The sequence below is a fragment of the Lepidochelys kempii genome, chromosome 11 (genome assembly GCF_965140265.1).
Source record: "Lepidochelys kempii isolate rLepKem1 chromosome 11, rLepKem1.hap2, whole genome shotgun sequence".
NCBI lineage: Eukaryota > Metazoa > Chordata > Testudines > Cheloniidae > Lepidochelys > Lepidochelys kempii.
In genome coordinates this window covers 33912109-33936363 of record NC_133266.1, presented here as the reverse complement: position 1 = coordinate 33936363, position 24255 = coordinate 33912109, and the positions used below count along the sequence as shown (strand labels likewise).

At 43.2% G+C, this 24255-nt stretch overlaps 1 protein-coding gene across 4 annotated transcripts in view; it reads right to left on the bottom strand.

The window, feature by feature from the left end:
- SLC4A10 (solute carrier family 4 member 10) overlaps positions 1–24255 on the bottom strand; it is a 272821-nt gene that overhangs the window by 114766 nt on the left and 133800 nt on the right. For all 4 annotated transcript variants that reach the window (XM_073305622.1, XM_073305620.1, XM_073305621.1 and 1 more), the window contains exon 4: positions 2031–2169. In XM_073305622.1, coding sequence (XP_073161723.1) covers positions 2031–2169 — 139 coding nt within the window. The remainder of the gene's footprint in view (positions 1–2030; positions 2170–24255) is intronic.

The following is a 24255-nucleotide window of genomic DNA, read 5'->3' as shown; positions in this document are numbered from 1 at the left end:
GCACAGTCTCTGTTGTCTCCCAGTCTCAGTGATTAATCAGGGGGCAAAGGTAGGGGGGGAGCCCAGGCCCACCCTCTACTCCGGGCTCCAGCCCAGGGACCCTGATAGTATCAGCTATGGTAGCTGACCTTTTAGGAACATGACGTGTACAATTCCCTGGGCTACTTCCCCCACAGCAGCCCTCACTTTCTCAAGCTCCACTTCACCCTTATCTCAGGGCCTCCTTCCTTCTGCCTGATATGGTGTGTACTACTCAGCCTCTCCAACAGCATAACTTCCTTCCACAGCTCCTGACATGCACACCCACCTGACTGACTGGGAAGCTTTTAACTAGTTTCAGCCAGTCCCTGATTGGCTTCAGGTGTCCTAATCAACCTAGCATTCTCCCTGCCTTCTGGAAAGTTCTTAATTGGCCCCAGGTGTCTTAATTGACCTGGAGCAGCTTCCATTTCACTTAACCTGGTACCAGGGATTTGTTTAGCCTGGAGCTAATATATCTATCTCCCACTACTTTTCTATAGCCATCCGGCCTTGCCCCGTCACAGTATGTACAATACAAAACGTGCTTTCTTATCTACTGTGAAGAGGAAGGAGGACAATTAAAATAGACATATGATAGATCAAATTAAATGGATGTTTCTTTTATTTCAGCTATTTATTTGGAATTCTGTCTTGATTATAAGATGTTAAATTAAAATCAGAATAATTTCTAAGAAACATACTTCTGTAATGCTTCCCAGAAGACATTCCTATTCCACTTCCCTGCTGAAAAATTCTGTAACTATAAACAGAATTGATTTTTTTCTTCAAGATATAAACCATCTTTAATTAGCATGAGTAAAATGAAGACCTTTTGAAAAAAAAGATAAATTATATTTTCTTTCTTTGACTGTGAATATGAATATTTTAGGACCCACAGAACATCAATTTTGTGGTGTAATCTACTGTAGTCCATGGAAAAAAGCATATGAACTGATTGAGGATGCCCCCTGCATGTGGACACAAAAATGGAGGAGAAGGGAACAAGGAACCTGTCCTTCTCTGCCCCTCCAAGCTTACACAATTGCAGCGAGGTCACAGGGATGAGTGACTGCTCTTGGCCCTTTGGAACCCCACCACCTGGGTATTCCTCCAATAGATAGATTCCTCAGTTGATCAATTCAGCCAAATCTACAGCCTATTTCATCCACCAAGGCCATATTGAAGTCACAGATCTGGCCCGATATCTCTGGGCACTCTGGCACCTTCCATGAACACTAAACAAATTAGTGGCAGTTATCTAAAGGAGGAGAGTGTAGAGATTCCAAGGAGAAAAATGGTAAGCCCCAAAATCCAGATTTGTTGGAAATGTAATGCCCCATTGAAACCAGGTATATAGTAAGTGACTCCCACACTTAGAAGCCCGAGGAAGAAAAACAAGCAGTTATGTAATTGATATTCAGTTAATGTCTTTCAGCAGAGAAAAAATCTGGGCAGACATTCTTTCCACATTTTAATTCTGCAGAAGTGAAATGATCTAACATTGAACATTCAAAGTCTCCAGAGCATCTGCTCATTAAAGGTTGGACTCTATGAATATCTGAGTTTATCTTAAGTTTAATTTGGCTATGGTAATGTTATTCCCTCTCTCCTGTGATCTTTTAATAAAGAGGCCAACTCATGGATTTCTCAAGGATATGTTCCTGGTTGTGTAAGTTTAAAAATACTTTAAATATAAAAATAATGGGCTAAAATATGAATAAAAGCGTCTACTTAATTACTGTAAGTAATAGATTTTTTTTGTTTACGTCAGTTCTTTCATTCAGTTTTCATTCTGACCTATATATGTTAAATCCAGATGAAAACATCTGGGTCTTAAGGAATGACAGATACTGTGGCAATACTAGTTATACAAGGATTTAAATGATTTTTTTGTTTGTTTAAGCTTTGTATCCAAAATCCATTCCTGGGCCTCCTACAGCTTTGAAACGTCTCACCACACTTTCAGTGACCATCAGTTACTGACAAAAACACCTCCTGAAAATACTTACCTTGCTGTCTCTCTCCATTCAGCATCCTCTCCTTCACGCCAGCAAATCTCATCAAGTTCAGTAAAGAGGTCATGAGGAATGTGTTCCTCATCATCATCCTCTGTTCCAAGAATAAACTGTACTCTTTGTGATGGGGTGTCTGGGGGGGAAACACAAATATCATCAAAAAAACATAGACAGCAGGGACTGTGATTGGACCGAATTACTAACGTGCATTTTTTCAGCAAGGATTAAATGCAAAATGATTTTACATTAGTGAGAACAGTCATTTGTATGCCTTCAGTAAGCAAATGACTGGAATTTCATGAGATTATTCAGCTGTCTCTTATCCAGATAATTAACCTTCACAAACAAGTATTGTAATACATAAAATAATCACACATCTTGTCAGTTCAGTCATGCTTTAACTCATGCTCTATGAACTGTAGAGCACACAGCACTTTACTATTAAGATCTGTTTATTCCATTTAAATTACCTGTATTCTAATTAAATAAATATATCCAAAACAGACAAACACATTTTTTTCACAATGTGAAGTATACAGATACTTACAAATGTGATTTAATGATGTCTCACCCAGCCTAACAGGGTAAAATAAACCACAGGTACTGCTAAGTGTCAGACAAGCTAACTACTGTGGACTGATTTTTAATGTACAAATTTAACTCAGTTCACAAAGTCGGGGTACTACATCTGCATTCATTTTTTCCATTAAACTTCTATTGATAGGTCCCAAAAGAAAATACCCTCCATGAATTTCAAATCTCTCACTATTCACTGATATAAATTGTCCTGTTGGACCTGCCTAAATAGTTAGAAACAACATATAGAGAGAGACAGACAGACAGAAGGCGGGCTAGAATAGTAAGAATAATTGCTGCCATTCCAGCAGTTCTTTTTCCTATCTATTCTTGACTTCCCCATTTCTTATCCTCTCTTCCTGCTCTCCTCCCTTCACACCACCTTTTCCCTTCTTTCTTTTCCCCTATGATCTTCTCCTCACTGCCCAATCAGCTGCTACATTGTCTCAGAGACAGACTGCTCTTCCCTTATGACTGGTGCTTTGAAATATGAGAGAAAACTCAGGCAGTCATAGTGCACTTGACTTAAGTCATGGTGCACATGTTTGCATACTACAGTTTTATTGGTTCAAATGTTGTAACAGTCTTAAAATCTATTTTTAATAAAATCCAAATCTCAAATCATACAACTATGGATGGCATCCGATATCTCCAGAAATGTATAGTTACAGTTTCTGCCAATGTACTTCACAGCTGAAAGAACAACCAAGAATCCTTTGTGAGTGACTGCAGGAGCCATGCTGCTAGTCAACTGAGAAATGGAGTAGCAGACACACTGCTGCATTGGTGCTGGAACTAGGGGTACTGGGAGTGCTGCACACCCCCTGGCTTGAAGTGGTTTCCATTATATGCAGGGTTTGCAGAAGGGTTCAATGGCTCTCAGCACCCCCACTATATAAATTGTTTCAGCCCCCCTGTCTTGCTGTGCCTGGGGTGCAGTCTGATTGAAACATTACTTTACCACTTCATTCTGGGGTTAAGCAACACTAGCTCTCCCAGGCTGCTCTCCCGTCCTGTGAAAGTTTAGTCTTTCTGATAAGGTGGCACTCAACCAAAAAGCACAGAGAACAAAGTGCTGATCAGAGGTGCCGAAGGAGTCCAGTGGTGTGGTAGGCTGAATTCAGCTATAGAGATACCCACTTTTGCGGCACCAATGCCATAGCTACCAAACAGAGCAGCAACACTTGTGACATATTTCACAAGTGAGAACATGTTGTCATTTCCTAAGGGTATAAATTCCCCATACGTAGTGTGAGCAGGTGTGAGGGGGAGGCAGGAGCCTAGCTTTCAGAAGCTGGTGGAAGTTGTTGAGGGAGCAAGGGGCAGTTCAGGAAAGTCAGGGTGAAAGATAGGGAGAGTCTGGGAGAGCCAGGGCCAGGGAGACCGGGGGGGGAGGGGAAAACTGAAAGGTGCAGAATTGGTTTTTGTGGGGTCTTTGAAGATCTGGAGCTACCTCCTCCATTCTGCCCCTGCTCCTCATCATCTTTTTCTCTTTCTTCTTTCAGCCCCTGCCTTCCTATTCTGCATCTCAGCCCATCCTCTGACCCTACCCTGCATGTCCCCAATTGTGTGCCCATCCTTCCAGTCCCAGTCTCTGCCCCCATCTTACACTCCCATTCTCCATCACACCTTTTGAGCCTCCTCATCTCCCTTGCTGGTAGGCCACTGGAGCAGCCTCCTCTGCCTCCTCTTAGTTGTTCCATGTGGGCTGTCCTCAGGAGGGAGAGAGAGAGTGGAAGAAGAGAGGCAGATTAGCTGCCTCCAATTCTTCTGCCTAACAATCCGCAGGAGCCAGGAAGGTAAACTGTGGGGGATCCTTGCAACCCTGCTGAATGCAAGTCATAGGACAGCTGACAACCCTAGGTCTCTCCCTTCCTCTCTTTGAGAAAGGCTCTCTCCAGAATTAGGAACTCTGTGGGTCCTATTGGGAGGATGCTCTGATGCATCCCAGAACAGCAATCCCAAATCATAAAGAAATCAAAGCAAGACATGCTAGTTGGTGGTCAATCAAAACATGTAATTACCACAAATCTATTAAGTCTCAACAAAAATCATAACAGTCCAAATGGCAGATATGTAATAGCAGGCCCTGGGTAACTGCACACACCCAGTGCTACGTGTGTGCACACAAGGCATGCAAACTAGAACACTGAGTTTAGGAAGCAGGAAACCAACAGGAAGAGGGAGCAGGAAGCAGTAAGCAGGAAGGCAACACGCAAGTCATCACAACCCCACTGAGGGTGGGTGGATGGGAAACTGGGCCAGGGGAAGGCGGCAATCCACTAATACATCATTTTCCTACCAGCCCCAAAGAGACTCCCAAGAGAAGAGAATATAGTCCAGTGGTTCTCAAACTTATTTGATCGTGCCCACCTTCTTTGCGTCTGCAGTAGCTTACGCCTCCTCCCCTCCCCGCTTTGGGCACCCAGTCAGCAGCTGCTGCTTTTCTGCCAGCCAGCTCTGAAGGCAGAGTGGAGAACGGCGGCTGTTGGTCGGGCGCCCAGCTCTGAAGGCAGAGTGGAGAACGGCGGCTGCTGGTCAGGCGCCCAGCTCTGAAGGTAGCACCACCTTTTGGGATTGCTGATTTGGGTAGCTGGGCGCCCGACCAGCAGCTGCTAATCTACGGCCACCCAGCTCTGAATGTGCACAGCACCTTTTTTCCCCCTAAAGCTTCTCATCCCTCCCCCCCGCCACACACAGAATACATTCCACACCCCCTGCACCCCAGTTTGAGAAGCTCTGATACAGTCCCAACCTTTAAGCCAATAGAGCTGCACTGACAGGGAGCATAGGAGTGGGGGGAAATGTGCATGATGAGCCTGACCTATTTCCAATCCCTGGGAATCCAAGGGCTTTGTGGGATGGGTCTGAATGCTGTCTGGGGAAGGGGAGATGATGTGTGGGGAACTCTGTGAAGTACTCTTTGAAGTTTTCCTCGCTTCTAACCGCTACCACTTGGCTAGGTCTTTTCCTTTGCATGTGGAAAACTGTTGTTGCATGTGGTAAGCTCCCTTCACTACTGTAACCATGAATATAAAGTGGGCAGAATTTATTTTCTGTAAATTGTCATATATTGCACTGCACAATTGTGTTGTATAGTGTACTGTCCCAAACAGCAAATGAAATGAAGCACTAAAAATAGCTCATTTCTGTGAAATCCATATAGACAAAGTGTGATTAAAATCCTCCAGAGGACGTATGTTTAGCACATGGTAGAATCCAAAAATTGCTGCTAAATGTACTTCTGAGTTATTTGCAGCTCTGTGTTTTGGTTAGCAGAAACTGTCAGCTGCATTATTCAGCAAATGCATTGTGTTATACCTGTATTTATTTGTGACCATTTTCTCTTTCACTAAACAGAGCTTTAGAGAGTCAGGAAAGTCCAGCAGGGGCACTCAAAGTTTGTGCCAGTGGGTTTGCTACTGACATCTTGCCAGGACCCAGTGGGCAATGCCTACTTTGCAGGTAAATATTATATTCTTAAATTAATTCACAGAACTGTAACGGTACTTGCCTCTTCCTTGACATAGGAACACAAAATTTGGTTTTGGTTTGTTTATGTTTGAGTTCACTAGTTATAAAAATTTACAATTCACCAGCTTTGTCCTTCCCTGGCATTTACAAGTATTGGGATGCCATGGACCATAGTTTAGAAAGTGACAAGTCCACTTTTATCCCATCAGCTCAAGCAAAAAAGTGAGTTCAATAGCTAACACATACTACTGGAGAATAAAAGTAAATATAACAGGGAGGCTTAATCTTCCAGTGCAAGCATTTGTTTGAGACAAAAGATAAATGTGTGTTTTTATGTAACTAGAGAGAAATAACATGGAAAGCAAGCTGCTTTTCAAGAGAGATTGTCTGTGGGAGAATCCCAGAACATCCAGTGCCAAGAACATCCAGTTCTCTTGATGAAACCAGCAGTAGAACTGACTTACACAATGGTTATGTTAAGTGATAATGAACAGTATTGTACCATAGAGCTCCGGATTTCTGATAGTATTATATACATAGAAATATATGTATTCAACATGGGAAGGAAATCAGAGATCAGAACAATACCTTACAGCAGGGGTGGGCAAACTTTTTGGCCCAAGGGACACATCTGGGTATGGAAATTGCATGGCGGGCCATGAATGCTCACAAAATTGGGAGTCGGGGTGCAGGAGGGGGTGAGGACTCCGGCTGGGGGTGCGGGCTCTGGGGTGGGGTCAGAAAAGAGGAGTTCAGGGTGCAGGAGGGTGCTCCAGGCTGGGACCGAGGGGTTCGGAGGGCAGGAGTGGGATCCAGGCTGGGGCAGAGGGTTGGGGCACAGGAGGAGGTCAGGAGTGCAGGCTCCAGGCGGCGCTTACCTCAAGCAGCGGAGGCACCGCCAGGCAGCCCTGTGCACTGCCCTGTCCACAGGCATCACCCCTGCAACTCCCATTGGCCGCGGTTCCTGGCCAATGGGAGCTGCGGGGACAGCACTTGGGGCGGAGGCAGCATGCGGAGACCCCTGGCTGCCCCTATGCGTAGGAGCTGGAGGGGGGATGTGCCACTGCTGCCGGGAGCCGCATGGAGTGGGGAAAGCCCTGGACCCCGCTGCCTGGCTGGAGTGCCGGAGGGAGGCAAGCCCCGGACCCCGCTCCCCAACGGGAGCTTAAGGGCCGGATTAAAACATCTGGAGGGCTGGATGCGGCCCCCAGGCCGTAGTTTGCCCACCCTTGTCTTACAGTGTGGTTATTAGAAAAGTGGCTGTGAAAATGGTACCTTACTGCTGTATTTGATTTGCTGCTACTGTGTCTTCTGAGTAACGCATGACTATTTTACGGACAGCAGCGAAGAACCTATAGAGGTGAGGCAGAACAAACTGTGTTTTGTCTTTCTCATTAATATATCAGCAAAACTACTTGCTATGTTCTGACTCTTCATACTTTATTGTTGGTGATGATTTATGATAATGTCCCAAGCATGAAGAGCATAGTTTGATTTTCAGACACAAAGCTGAGCTGGAAGTTGGAAAATTCATGTGGTTTGACTTGATGTGATTTTATGTAGAAGACAAAAATGAAACAGATATTTTTACCCAAATATCTTCAAATAGGAAAAGAATTAAGAGAGAGAAAATGAGAGATAACTAGAGACCATAACAGTATAAAAGAGCAAAACAACAAATGAAACCTGTCAGCCTTACTCACACAATTGACTTAACGTTACTAACATGAGTAAGAATTTGACTCTCATTAAAAGCAGCAACAATCTACAAATGCCAATGTATTTATGACATTTAAGGGGAAAAAACAAATACATGATTCAAAAACTGCATGAAAAGAAATTTCATTTCCATGTGGTCAAATTTGTGGTAACACAATCCTTAGTGCAAAATGTGACTCCTGTGAGACAGGAAACTGTAAATTTCTTCTAGGCTGGGATAACAGAGATTTAATTTTAAATTTGATCAGTTTCACCTCCCATTTAAGTAAGCACAGTCAGCATTTTACTGTGAAAAGTAAATTAAATTGAAAAGTACATTAAAAAAACACAAGTTAGAGAAATGAGCAAGAATAATGGGGCCAATTTTTAAAATTATTATTTCTATCACTGCCATAAATGTGCATTACGCTTAATACCCAAACATGAAAAGACATGGAGTGTCCAGCTAGAACCAGGGAGGGGGACTCCGGGGTGGGAAGGCCATATGATATGAACCAGAGTGCAATGAACAGTATTAGTCCCTGCTAATAGACCACTCCAGTCAGCATAAGTTAAAGCAGCCATGTAGCTACTCTAATGCATGCTGGCCCCCAGCTGCTCCCAGGATCTATGAGAGGAACAAAGGCTTAGAACCAGTTTTGCCTCCCACCTCTTCAGCTGTGCTGAGCATGAGCCCAAGAATGCTTTATCCAGAAGAGTCTAACTGCACAGTGAAGGTGCAAAAAAGGGTGTAAATTAAGTCCACATGTGTAAGTAACTTTCAAAGATGTAAATCCAAGCTGGGACTCAGTGGTGCAGAATTGAAAACTGCAGAATGGAAATGCAGACACTTCTACGGACCTAGCATTCACTACTATGAATGGCCCCATTATGAAATTGCAACTGGGCCCTAAAACAGAAACCAGTTGCAGACACCAGGACTGGATAAGTCAAAAGGATATGACTGATAGTCCTGGAGCGCTGCATAACCCAGCTTGCAGAGGCCAACAGGGAAGTTGCTCACTGACACAGCGCTCATGGCAAGCAGGCAGCTAAACACACTGGGCTGTATTGTGACCATCCCTTGAAATGGCACATAGGGAAATGGAGTCACGTAAGGGGCTTCCTCCTGCATGCACCACAGGAGAGCCACTCACAGTAACAGTTCCTTTGAATAAAAACGGCTCCATCCTCACTCCAGTGAGCAAATTGCTTGAACGGATGTGGGAGGAGGCAGGATCATGACCCTCCATCCTTCACTTTAGCTCACAGAGCAGGGTTGATGCACTAGTGGAAGCAATCTGAAAGCCCACAGTTTCTCCCAGGATCCCTCCTGAGGCAGCGTGACTGCCCTGCCTGCTATCATAGAATCACAGAATCATAGAATTTCAGGGTTGGAAGGGATCTCAGGAGGTCATCTAGTCCAACCCCCTGCTAAATCATCCAGCAAGACCAATCCCCAACTAAATCATCCCAGCCAGGGCTTTGTCAAGCCTGACCGTAAAAACCTCGAATGAAGGAGATTCCACCCCCTCCCTAGGTAACCCATTCCAGTGCTTCACCACCCTCCAAGTGATAAGATTTTTCCTAATATCCAACCTAAACCGCCCCCTCTGCAACTTGAGACCATTACTCCTTGTTCTGTCATCTGATACCACTGAGAACAGTCTAGATCTGTCCTCTTTGGAACCCCCTTTCAGGAAGTTGAAAGCAGCTATCAAATCCCCCCTCATTCTTCTCTTCTGCAGACTAAACAATCCCAGTTCCCTCAGTCTCGCCTCATAAGTCATGTGTTCCAGTCCCCTATTCATTTTTGTTGCCCTCCACTGGACGCTTTCCAATTTTTTCCACACCCTTCTTGTAGTGTGGGGCCCAAAACTGGACACAGTACTCCAGATGAGGCCTCACCAATGTCAAATAGAGGGGAATGATCACGTCCCTCAATCTGCTGGCAATGCCCCTACTTATACAGCCCAAAATGCCGTTAGCCTTCTTGGCAACAAGGGCACACTGTTGACTCCTATCCAGCTTCTTGTCCACTGTAACCCCTAAGTCCTTTTCTGCAGAACTGCTGCCTAGCCATTCGGTCCCTAGTCTGTAGCAGTGCATGGGATTCTTCCATCTGAAGTGCAGGACTCTGCACTTGTCCTTGTTGAACCTCATCGGATTTCTTTTGGCCCAATCCTCTAATTTGTCTAGGGCCCTCTGAATCCTATCCCTACCTTCCAGCGTATCTACCACTCTTCCCAGTTTAGTGTCATCTCCAAACTTGCTGAGAGTGCAATCCACACCATCTTCCAGATAATTAATGAAGATATTGAACAAAACCGGCCCCAAGACAGACCCTTGGGGCACTCCGCCTGATACCAGTTGCCAACTAGACATGGAGCCATTGATCACTACCCATTGAGCCTGATGATCTAGCCAGCTTTCTATCCACCTTATAGTCCATTCATGCAGCCCATACTTCTTTAACTTGCTGGCAAGAATACTGTGGGACACCGTGTCAAAAGCTTTGCTAAAGTCAAGGAATAACAGGTCCACTGCTTTCCCCTCATCCACAGAGCCAGTTATCTCATCATAGAAGGCAATCAGATTGGTCAGGCATGACTTGCCCTTGGTGAATCCATGCTGACTGTTCCTGATTACTTTCCTCTCCTCTAAGTGCTTCAGAATTGATTCCTTGAGGACCTGCTCCGTGATTTTTCCAGGGACTGAGGTGAGGCTGACTGGCCTGTAGCTCCCCGGATCCTCCTTTTTCCCTTTTTTAAAGACGGGCACTGCGTTAGCCTTACCAGTCATCCAGGACCTCCCCCGATTGCCATGAGTTTTCAAAGAAAATGACCAATGGCTCTGCAATCACATCCGCCAACTCCTTTAGCACTCTCGGATGCACTGCATCCGGCCCCATGGACTTGTGCTTGTCCAGCTTTTCTAAATAGTCCCCAACCACTTCTTTCTCTACAGGGGGCTGGTCACCTCCTCCCCATGCTGTGCTGACCAGTGCAGTAGTCTGGGAGCTGACCTTGTTTTGTGAAGACAGAGGCAAAAAAAGCATTGAGTACATTAGCTTTTTCCACATCCTCTGTCACTAGGTTGCCTCCCTCATTCAGTAAGGGGCCCACACTTTCCTTGACTTTCTTCTTGTTGCTAACATACCTGAAGAAACCCTTCTTGTTACTCTTAACATCTCTTGCTAGCTGCAACTCCAGGTGTGATTTGGCCTTCCTGATTTCACTCCTGCATGCCTGAGCAATATTTTTATATTCTTCCCTGGTCATTTGTCCAATCTTCCACTTCTTGTGAGCTTCCTTTTTGTGTTTGAAATCCTTGCTGATCTTACTGTTAAGCCAAGCTGGTTGACTGCCATATTTACTATCTTTTCTACATATCGGAATAGTTTGTTCCTGTAACCTCAATAAGGATTCTTTAAAATACAGCCATCTCTCCTGGACTCCTTTCCCCCTCATGTTATTCTCCCAGGGGATCCTGCCCATCAGTTCCCTGAGGGAGTCAAAGACTGCTTTTCTGAAGTCCAGGGTCTGTATTCTGCTGCTCTCCTTTTTCCCTTGTGTCAGGATCCTGAACTTGACCACCTCATGGTCACTGCCTCCCAGGTTCCCATCCACTTTTGCTTCCCCTACTAATTCTTCCCAGTTTGTGAGCAGCAGGTCAAGAAGAGCTCTGCCTCTAGTTGGTTCCTCCAGCACTTGCACCAGGAAATTGTCCCCTACACTTTCCAAAAACTTCTTGAATAGTCTGTGCACTGCTATATTGCTCTCCCAGCAGATATCAGGGTTATTGAAATCTCCTATGAGAACCAGGCCCTGCGATCTAGTAACTTCGTTAGTTGCCTAAAGAAAGCCTTGTCTGCCTCATCCCCCTGGTCTGGTGGTCTATAGCAGACTCCCACCATGATATCACCCTTGTTGCTCACACTTCTAAACTTAATCCAGAGACTCTCAGGCTTTTCTCCTGTTTCATACCGGAGCTCTGAGCAGTCATACTGCTCTCTTACATAAAATGCAACTCCCATTGTTAACTGCAATGTTAACTGCCCAACCCAGCCCAGAAATCAAGGCAGAAAGCAGGGGAACGTACAGTGGACCCTCCTAGCCTTGGAATCTATATCTTTCCTGCTAATATTTCTCATTGGGGATCAGCTACTGAAGATATTCAGCTGTGCCCCTTGGTCACTCTCACTTCTATCCCTTGTTGTTGTTCCCCTATATTAACAGAGGGAACTTTCTTTTTGCAAAATCACTTTTCTGTTTGCATTACCTTCTGGAAGCTTTTCCTGAAAGAGTCTGCAGAAGCTCATATGACAGGTTCATCTTGGAGAGATTAGATCATTGCAATTCAGCCTCTCCTGCCTGGCTCACCAAACATTACACACCCAGACTGGGGTCTCTTAAAACCGGAGAGGTTTATTAAACTTAGACTAAGCCAAACCAAGCTTGCACAAGACCCACTGCTTTAACGCCTTTCGGGGCACATCACACTCTACCGGGACCTCCTCCTGCTCATGTCAGATGTGTCCCCTACGATCTCTTCAGCAGAGCACCAATCCTTAAAGGGACAGGGCACAGAAAAATAACGCTGGTGTTCCACCCAATTCTGAAATAAAAAATTCATATTCAAATCCTTTCACAAATATATTTTAACTTGTGAACACTACATGTAAGAGATCCACTGTATTGGCTGCAGATGAAGAGGGACATTGAACATTATGGGTTAGTCTTCATGGCAGTGTTAGCTGAAGGTACAACCTGAGAGTTGCTCCTAACCCAACTCCCATTCTCACACACAGAAATCTCTAGCTCAAGGTAAATGGTGCTTTAAACTTGATCTAGCTGGCCTGCTGGGTGGTCTGGATTGAAGCTCAAATGCTGCTGATGCTCGAGCTAGTAATGCAGTGGGGGCTAGCCCAGGCTGGTCATACAATCACTCTGTTCAGCTTGAGTGTTGTTTTGCAGTGTGATCACTCTCAATCAAGCAAAACTAATTAAAGAGCAGGGTTGACAGTAGAGGGGTAAGGGGGAAAAATGGTATCAGGGTCCCCCAGAATGTCTGTGCAAATAAAGTACTGATATCTCCATTAAAAAAAAATGACTACAAGCAAAGAGATGATAATTTGTGTAGTGTGAAATCTTGTACCTAGTCACAAACTTTTCCTAACCGGGTGGAACCGACAAATACACCCCACACATTATTCCCTTTTTACCACAGATTATTTCACAGGTATGTTTTTGTGAAGCTTCTCTCTTAGAAGCCTGTTATTGAACCCTGCTGCAGTGAAGATCTGCATATACTGTGGATGAAATAGGAAGGGGTGGGGTCCTAGCAAACATGATGTACTGGGGCCCCAAATTTCTCTCCACAGGCCTACTCAAGAGAAGTTAAGTCTAGTGGAGACAATTCAAGCTAACACTGCAGTGAAGACAAGCCCTAAGAGACTAGAGTCAGTACATGTAACAAGCAAAAGAAACATCACCAACCTACCAGAACTCCATTTAGTTAGAGCAAAACCGTTTGAGCTATATCAATAGATTTCTTGCACCTAAAAAGGATGCAAAGAAGGATATGAATACATTTTATTCATAGTGGATCACTTCACTAGATTTGTCCAAGCCTACTCTACCAGTAACAAGTCAGGCAAGACTTTAGCAAACAAGGTCTTCAATTATTTTGGTTTTAAATTTGGTTTCCCAAAGAAACCAAAATGAGGGGTTAGAAAATAATTTATTCCAGTTACAACACTAGTGCAAAACTGAAACATCTCACACAATCCCATACCACTCACAAGGAAATGGGCGAGTAGAAAAGCTGAACTGAATTCTGCTGGCTATGTTGAGATCCTTGCCAGAAGACCAAAAGTCAAACTGGAAAGACTTTCTTAATAATCCATGCCTATATCGGTACACAAAGTGAGGCTACCGGATTCTCACCCTTCTACTTCTTATATGGAACTATCACCATGTTTGCCCATTGACATTGTATTTACTTTAGGTACAAACTCTGAGTCTGCACCCAGAAACCATAAAGATTATGTTGAAAAAAGCAAATATCATATGTAAGAAGCTTATGAAGTGGCATCAAAATCATCTCAAAAATCTGCTCATCATAGAAAGAATCACTGTAATTGGAAAGTGAATGGTGCTGTCCTCTGACCAGGAGATAAAGTACTTGTTAGGAATCTTTCTAAGAGAGCGGGACCTGGCAAATTAAGATAAAATCCTTGTAGTACTTGAAAGGATAGTGCAGTCTATGAAGTAAAAGCAGAAGAGAGAAAAAGGATGTCTTAAGAATTCTTCACTGCAGACTTTTACTCCCCAGTGACTTCTTACCTTTGGATAGAACACTATTCTTTAAAGCACCACAGAGGAAAACAGAGAAACTGAGAAACTGCTAATTAAACTGCTATAATATTTGTACCAGCTGTTAAAATACACAAATGCCAAAATGGAATAATTGAACTGGAAAACAGTAGAGTACAAGTGGACCAAATCACCAAACAATCCAGACATTTGAAGTCATCTTACTAGAGAGAAAAGAGCCCAAAAGACAGTAACATATGAATGTTTAGACACACTTATTATCAGTGTCTAAATCCCACTGCTGAGCTAGGTGAATGCACCACCTAGGGGGATGTCATCATGTTTGTTACAAGCTATACCAAGTACCTATTTCTTATCCTGTATTGTATCCAGGATTGAGGTAACATTGGCAAATGAAGTTATACTGATTTATTATAAAAAGAAAAGGAGTACTTGTGGCACCTTAGAGACTAACCAATTTATTTGAGCATGAGCTTTCGTGAGCTACAGCTCAAATAAATTGGTTAGTCTCTAAGGTGCCACAAGTACTCCTTTTCTTTTTGCGAATACAGACTAACACGGCTGTTACTCTGAAACCTGATTTATTATATGGCTATTGTTCTCAATCAAGTGTTTTATAGTTTGGGATAAGTTAATATGTTTTATTTAGTAGATTTTTGTTTTCTAATTAGCTTGCCATAGGCTCAGTGACTCTGAATTACATGGTATAGCATTGATCTCATACAGGAACTATTATTTCATATCATAGTCACGGGAACTAGGGGTATGGGATGTGCTGCAGCACCCCCGGGTTCCCAGCTGCCAGCCCTGCAAGCCCAGGGTCCCGGCCTCAGCCCTGGGGGTGGGAGTGGGGTGGACAGGGATAAGGGGGCTGGCTTTCAGCACCCCCACTGTTAAAAATGTTCCAGCGCCACTGCATAACATATAAACTTTTTTTTGGAATTTTAACTGTTCAGGACTGGCTAGTCTGTCAGACAGTGGAACAATAATTGCCATAGAAAATTACTGCTTGATTGATGAAATAAACTGAAGAAAGATTTCGGAGTTCCCACCATTGGTACCAGTACTTATAGAAAAAGAAAAGAGACAAAGACACACTTGAGAATGACTGCTATGAGTTTGTGGAACTCATGAACTACTAACAATAAGTCAGATGGATGAACTGAATTATATATTTTGTTAACAGAAGCATCAGGATGACATTACATTTGTGAAGCACTCATAAGTTAAAATATGTTTGTAAGACTACTTTAATGTGAAATTTGTGTTTAAGAACTGGGTGAAATGCCAGGCTATATTTGCCTGCATCAGGTCCCTTTAAGGACTGGAGCTGTGCTGAAGAGGTCAAAGAGAACACAGCTGCGGTGAACAAGTGTGGTCTCAGTACAGTGTGGTGTTTTTCCTGAAAGTCTCTCCAACAGTGGGGCTCACGCAAGTTGTGTTTATGGGTTGTTGGGATTTTTTTGGATCCTAAGTTTAATACAACTCTCCAGTTTTAAAAGAGTCCATGGTCTGGGAGTATAATACATGCCAACTCCAAACTTTCATAAATTATGAGATTCATTTAGAAATAATGAGATTTAAAAACTAATAAATCATATTTTTGGTGCATCTTCCTCTTTTTCAGGAAATCTCTGCCCTTGATTAATCCCACCTTAGTCCACTCATACCATTCAAAATACTGCTGCATAGATCTTTTCCCTAGCTCATCACTTTGACTGTTTTCTGCCTCTCAGCATCCCTCCACTGGTTCCCTTTTTTCCACTGCATCAAAAAAGCTATTTGTTTTCACATTTATGGCCTTTTGTGGCCTATCGCCTCCCTACTTACCATCTCTTATTCACTATCACAGTGTCAGTTCCTACCTCTTACCAGCCACGGATGCCAGCCTCCATCGCTCTCTTGATAGTTTCTCCCATGTTGTCCCACACATGGGAGGTGCTCTCTGGATACACGGAATCATAAAAAGTAGGTCTGGAAGGGACTTTGAAAGTTCAAGTCCATTCCCCTGCACTTAGAACCAAGTAAAACTAGACCTTCCCTGACAGGCGTTTGTCCAACCTGTTCTTAAAACCTCCAGTGATAGGGATTTCACAACCTCTCTCGGAAAACTGTTCCAGAGCTTAACTATCTTTACAGTCACAAAGTTTTTCCTAATATATAACCTAAATTTCTTTTGCTGCAGATTAAATCCATTATTTCTTGTCCTACTTACAGTGGACATTGAGAACAACTGATCACCTTCTTTTTAATGGCTGTTCACATATTTGAAGACTGTTACAAGGTTCCCGCTCAGTCTTCTTTTCTTAAGACTAAACATGCCCACTGGACTCTCTCCAGTTTGTTTACATCTTCTCTTAAGTGTGGTGCCCATATTTGGACACAGTACTCCAGCTAGGGCCTCACCCATGCTGAGGAGAGCAGGACAATTACATCTTGCATCTTGAATATGACATTCCTACTAATACACCCCAGAATAATATTAACATTTTTTGCAACTGCATCACATTGTTGACTCACATTCAATTTATGATACAGTGTAATGCCCAGATCCTTTTTAGCAGTACTACCATGTAATCAGCTTTTCCTTATTTTGTAAGTGTGCATTGGATTTTTCCTTCCTACGTGAAGTACTTTGCACTTGCTTTATTGAATTTCATCTTGTTGAATTCAAACCAATTATCTAATTTGTCGAGGTCATTTTGAATTCTAATCCTGTCCCCCAAAGTGCTTGCAACCTCAACCAGTTTGGTGTCATCTGCTAATTTTATAAGCATGCTCTCTATTCCATTAGCTAAATCATAAATGAAAATATTGGCTAGTACCAGACCCAGGACAGACTCCCTGCGGAATCCCACTAGATACATCCACCCAGGTTGAATTGACAGGAAACCATGGATAATTACTCTTTGAGTACAGTCTTTCAACCAGTTTTTGCACCACCTACCTTATAGTAATTTCATCTAGACCACATTGTCCTGGTTTGTTTTTGAAAATGTCATGTAGGACCATGTCAAAAACATCACTATACATCAAGATATCACATCTGCCCCCACCCACCTACTAGGCCAGTAATCCTATCAAAGAATTCATTTGTTCAAAATTCAACAGTTTATTTAGACAGTGGTTACAAGAAAGGAAGTTTGGTGGTTGTTCACAGTTTACATGAGGCATAAATGGACTTTGTATAACTGGTAATGTACAAACAACGCCGCTCCCTGCTGAGGTAGAAATGCCCTCTAACACCCAGTCTAGCTGACAATCATTGCAGCCCCCTATCTATTTTTCTCTGCACTTTCTCCATGTTTTCAGGGGAGATAAAACAGAACTTAAGACTAAAACATTGATCAGTTTTGTTTTGCACCTTATAGGGAATAGGTGAGCGCCCATTCTCCCCTCCAGTATTGCTTGCAAGCCCCTCCCACTCCTGCAACACTTGGGGGAGGGGGGAATAACTTCACAGTGTATGTCACTGGTCTGCCCTTTGCCTTTTTGAATAAAACTATTTTCTGCCTTCTAGTCACCCTCCTAAGTGCAACATCATCAAGAGTCAGCACAGCCTAAATGGACGTAGAGGGGCTCTCTATCCAGCTCATCCTTGAAGCCCCCCGTAGCCTTCCTTGCTTAACCCCTCTGACAACACAGCAGCACCTGCAATGCACAAACAAAACTGCAAATGCAAACCAGGAATATAATTCTAACCCCACCCCACCTCCAAACAGCGTAATAGCATATAGCACAAACAGGAATCCCATTTCCAGCATCCTCTTCACACAAAACCACTTACTATCTTTGAGATTCCCCCAAGTCTGCAAAGAGTCTCAGGGAGAGGCCTATCTGGAATATAAACAATAAATGACTGGGGGTTTTCCCCCATATTCCTACCACCACAGCATCTGCAACAGCCAGATCATCATGGGCTGGGCCTCTCTATCTACTGTTGTGAGGCTAGCCAATCTGAGGGGATGAAAAAGGAAGACTTGAAACAAGTTGTTTTCAGAGTGCATGTTAGAGTCCCAGAGAAAAATAAGATTGGTGTAAAGGTGGAGGTTGTATGTGAGGACCCAGAAGGAGAAAGAAATGCAGTTCTTCCATTCATCAAAATATTTTGTATTAAAACCTGGATGGAGACACACTGGTCTGACCCAGTATGGTCATTCTTATGTTCTTAATAAAGTGAAGAATTTCTGGGTAGGTGGTCACGATAGTTCTCAGTTTAAAGACATTGAGTCTGTTGTCCTTCTGCTCATGCAGCAGTGCTCTGTACAGGAGCACTTTTAACTTTTCCCCCAATACAGGGAGTAGAGAGCTTGTTCACTTCTGGCCATAGAGCTTACACAAAAGACAAATATTTTGTATGTACGCGAAGATGAATATATGTGTTAATAAAATTTCTTTAGGGTGAGTAATCAGCTTCACAGCTGAAAAAAAACCCACATAAATTATACTTGCATATTCAGATTAGAATAATGCCACCTGTCTTGTGTTTGGTTAGTTGTTGAACAGATTGAAGTGTTCTGCTTGTCTCTGAGTAGTTCAGATCTTCATTTATTCCAATGTCTCTATTGTTCACCTTTTGCATCTTAGACTTTAATAATTTCTTCTTTCATACCAGATTGCTTCAAAACATTTGCTAATTTGTTCTCATCACAAAAGTCCTCATTTATTTTTCTGACATACTTCAGAGCACTGTGCTTTATCATTCAGTCTCATAAAACCTATTTTTCTATATCTTTCTTCTTGCACCTGCTAGTTGAACACTCCCTATCCTTCCTGTTGTGTATTTGGTTGTCATAGTAATAGAATCTTGTTGTTGCTATGGCAACTGAGTTAGATTATTAGGGGATAGCCCAGCCAGTTTTGGCTGGTTGTTGGTTAGTTCAGCGTGTGGCAATAAATGGCTGCTTTTCAAGGTCTACAGCTCTCTGCGTCTCAAGTGATTTCTTCCTAAAACTGCTCCCACAAAGATACCACACTTTCATTCCAGAGAATACAGCCCCACCTTCTGTTAAGAAGGAATGCTTTTAAAGAAAATGGGTGCGGTTGAGGGTGCTGACCATCTCTCGATGCTTATTTAATTCAGAATGAGTCAGAAGTTAGGAGAGCATAGGTGAAATTGCCCCCTAAGTGGCCGGTTTGCTCTTATGGGCCAGAATGTGCCCAGTGACTGAACAGACATGCAGAGGAGGGACAGGGCATTGGAGTGTTCTCCTCCCCGTGCACCCCACTTGAGCACCATTGTGACATTGTGATCATGGAGCCCAAGGGCTCTGCAGCATTAATCATATTCATTAGAGTGGCTCAACCATAGTCCCATTTCCCTCCACACCAACAAGCAGAGCATCTCTAGTTGCTCTGGGAGACTCTGTGCCTCCTGAACTTCTTGCTGTGGCAGCATGACTGCACCATCCCCAGTACGGGGGGATTATCTGCCACAGTGAAGTTCCAATGTGATCTTTGCCGACTCTAACTTTATGAAATCCTTCTTAATATTCTTGGTGCTGCCAGATGGTATTGTTGTGCCAGCACTCACTCATTCTTACGCATGAAGAGTTGCTGATGACTTTTGGATCTGGGGAACACTTTATGCAACTCAGCTGTGTTTTTATTTTAATTTTTGGAAATATTAGCACATACATGTACCTAGGGAACATACGATGGTGTGAGGTAGTTTTATCAGCATGAGTTTATAATGGTCACATTACTCATGAGTGAGTTATGTGGATCATCCCAAATTAACACCAAAAAGACTCTTATGGTACATTTCACCAGAATTTTTATGGTACATTTCCAAAATCTCTGGTACGTTTCACCAGAATTTTCTATATGACAGATGTGTTACAGAGAAAATGTATTAGTAATGTTTTCAAGATACAAAAATATGCACTGGGACTATTTCTTACATCTCTCCCTGTATAGTCCCAGGTGCTTTAAAGTACCCAAGGCCAGATTTTCAAAGCTGCCTAAAGAGATGGATAGGAGCCTAGTGGGGGCAGGGGGTTGAAAGTGCATTAGTAGGTTAGGCACTGAGAGGCTTTTGAAAATCCACTAGGTGCCTGCCTGCCTGCATCATTAGGCACCTAAAAACCATTGACAATCCAACCCAAATGTCCAGTTCTAACAGGTTCAGATGAAAGGCAAAAATTAAAAATAAACACTTAAAAACTACTTAAAATGCTTTTCTAGAGGTAAAAAACAGGACCACTTTAAAGTCAGATATCTCAGCATCTTCCAGGGCTAGAAGAGAGTGTTAGGACCCATTGTTAGCCTAGGTAACTAATCCGAATGGTACAAAAGGTCCTGGCTTTTTAGCCCTTCAGGGAAATGAAATATTGGACTTTAAAGTTATGGCATTTTTACATATGGGAAAGCTATCTCTGAGCCAGGCATGAATCTTGTGTGGCCTTGGCTTTGGGAAGGGTAATTTGTGGGGAAGATTCCACATTTAGTTGGAGAAGGAAGAAATATTTTTGTGTCAGATTGAGTTTTTTAAAATGCAGCTGCTAAAAAAAACTGCTCAAAAGACTTAAAAGTGCATAGGTTCCCAAACTGTGGGTTGCGACCCCATTTCAACAGATGGGGTCATGGGTCCAACAGACAATATTCACCATGGGAGATGATGCCATCTGCCCCTGAACGTGTTTGGGCTGCTCCACAAACTCCACACCAGGAGGCCACCATTTTGATCTACAAAATGGCAGCCTCCGCACAGCACGACCTTGCACCATGGACTCATTTTTACACAAAGTATCATCTTTAAACTCCAGCAATGAGTCTAGTGATGTAGTTATGAATGAAAAACAAGACTCTAGGAAACATGCTACAAATATGACAAGGCTCTCTTTGGTTATGGCTTTACCAGTGTTTTGGTCAAGAATGAAGAAAGGCCACAACGCCTGCTATGTCACACAGCAGCAGATCTGGAAAACACTAGTGGAGCATCTGAAAAACACAGATGCTTTTGCTCTTCAAATTGATGTGAGCACTGAGGTTTGTGATGCACCTTTCTTGACTTTTGTTAAATTCACATGGGAAGGTGCAATTCTCGAAGACATTCTGTTCTGTCTCCCTCTTCCTGGACACAATATGGCACAAGAAATGTTCGATGCACTACATGCAAGACAAAAATCTACCAGGTGATTGCATGCTGGGCTTTTGCACGATGGCACTCCATCTGTGGCAGGCCACAAAGAAGGCCTGGATACCTTGATAAAGAAAGTTGCTCCATCTGCTGTGTGGACTCACTGCATGAATCATAGAGAACAACCGGCATCTAAAGCACTGGGTCTAAAGCCAGAAGAATTTTTGCAACAGGTCTCTTCTATTGTGAACTACATTGAGATTCAGCCTCTTTGCCCAAGTCTGTTTGCAAAACTGTGTGAAGAAAAGGGATGAGATCATGAAGTACTGTTCTTCAACACTGAAGCTCATTGGCTCTCAAGAGGGAAAATACTGGGACTATTATTTTAACTGAGAGCTGAGCTGCATGCCTATGCAATGGACCGCAAAAAGAGTGAATCTGCGGGTTTTCTATGTGATCAAAGAGGATGTGCCTTCTTGCCTCGGGCATAGATGTATTTGGGAAACGGAATGAATTGAATTCAGGTCTGCAAGGAAAGTACATCCATATCCTTAACCTGAGTGATCAAAACATAGAATTCATGAAGAAAATTTGTTCTCTGGAAGAATAATCTATTGAGGACAAACTATGAATGTGCAGTATGCAGGAGGTCAGACTAGATGATCACAACGGTCCCTTTGACCTTAAAGTCTATGAATCTTTCCCATAGCTTTGCAAGTTCCTAGCTGAAAATGAAATTATCCAGCCTCCCACACAGGTGATGGCTGAGCATCTCAGCTGGCTGGAGGAACGGTTTACATCCTTTTTCCCCAACTTGGAGGTGACAAAGTAGGGTGGGGTGCAAAACTCCTTTCAGTGCAAGCCTGATGCTATGGATTTGCCAACAGCTGACATCGAACAGCTCACCAAAATTTGATTCTTGAGAGGAACATATGCCCAACTTTCTCTCCCAGGTTCTGGTTCATTGTCAAGAATGAATATCCTGCACTCTCAACACATGCCTTGAAACTCAGGGTTCCATTTGTATTTGTGTGAAGCTGGATTCAGCGCACTTGCATCCATCAAGTCTTGGTATCCATCTACTGTTGATGTCACATCAGAGATTAGGTGTGCAATTTCTACCACACCACTAGATTTTGAGAAGCTGTGTCACAATGCGGAAGCACAAGTCACAATAGAGAGTATTTAGTAACATACTTAATGTGTACATTCCTTGGATTCCTTGGTCACTGTGTTGCTTTGTTGGGGTCACAGTAGGTCTCAAAATGCGGACACACAGGGTAAAAATTTTGGAACTCCTGGATGAGTAGGATAGATTTTTGGCAGGTGATATGGATGTAGGTACATGATCAATTGCATAGGCACATGATGAATGTATTTAGCGTATGTCTATTAATTTCTCACAGAGAAATCTTCTCTACATGTATGGTATTACTTTTTCTCAAAACTTAATAAAAGTTAGGAAATTAATGAAAAAATATATAAATATAGACAAAGTTTCAAACTTTGGAATCTGAAGCTTCCCCTTCTTCCCCACTCATGTTATGTATATGACGTACACTGTAACCAATAGTACATCATTTTCTTGCAATTTCATATATAGGTTTTAATTGTCTGTGAAGCACCATGACAATGAGAAAGAGGCTGTATGAAAATATTTTCTTTTGTGTTGTACTTCATTGCAGACTGAAAATTATCCTCTTCCATGCTTTGATTCATTTGTCCTATCATCACTTTTTGCTCTGGTTTTATCTCCATCTTCCATAATTGCACAGTACTAAGTAGGCCTCCCTACTTTTTCTCACCAGGAAGAAATATGAAAAGTTCTTCTTTACTAACAAAAAAAGAGCTTGTGGAAGGTAGAAAATTAGAACAGCTATTACTGGAATAGGTGATAAAACGGTCACAAAATTGCTTAGAATGAAGGAGAGCTGGCGCAGCTAACATTCCTGCTGGGGCCTCCCAGGGAGCGCATGTTGCAGTTATATACCACAGTATACAGCACATTGTGACAGAAATGAGCCCGTCTTTTACTGAGCCCTGGTCTACACTACGAGTTTAGGTTGAATTTAGCAGCATTAGATCGATTTAACCCTGCACCCGTCCACACGACGAAGCCATTTTTTTCAACTTAAAGGGCTTTTAAAATCGATTTCTGTACACCTCTCCCAAAGAGGGACTTAACACTGAAATCAACCTTGCCAGGTCGAATTTGGGGTAGTGTGGTCACAACTTGGCAGTATTGGCCCCCCGGGAGCTATCCCAGAGTGCTCCATTGTGACCACTCTGGACAGCACTCTCGACTCAGATGCACTGGCCAGGTAGACAGGAAAAGGCCTGCAAACTTTTGAATCTCATTTCCTGTTTAGCCAGCATGGCAAGCTGCAGGTGAGTGCAGATCTCAACAGCAGAGGTGACCATGATTGAGTCCCAGAATTGCAAAAGAGCTCCAGCATGGACCGAACGGGAGTTACAGGATCTGATCGCTGTATGGGGAGACAAATCCTTACTATCAGAACTCCGTTCCAAAAGACGAAATGCCCAAACATCTGAAAAAATTTCCAAGGGCATGAAGGACAGAGGCTATAACAGGGACCTGCAGCAGTGCCATATGAAATTTAAGGAGCTTAGGCAAGCCTACCAAAAAACCAGAGAGGCAAACGGCCGCTCGGGGTCAGAGCCCCAGACATGCCACTTCTATGGTGAGCTGCATGCCATTCTAGGGGGTGCAGCCACCACTACCCCACCTCTGTGCTTTGACTCCATCAATGGATTAGCACGCAACAGGGATGCGCATTTTGGGGAAGAGGAAGATGAGGAGGAGGAGGAGGTTGAAGATAGTGCACAGCAAGCAAGCGGAGAAACCATTTTCCCCGAGAGCCAGGAACTGTTTCTCACCCTGGACCTGGAGCCAGTACCCCCCGAACCCACCCAAGGCAGGCTCCCAGACCCACCAGGCGGAGAAGGAACCTCTGGTGAGTATACCTTTGTAAATATAATACATGGTTTAAAAGCAAGCGTGTTTAATGATTAATTTGCTCTGAAGACTTGG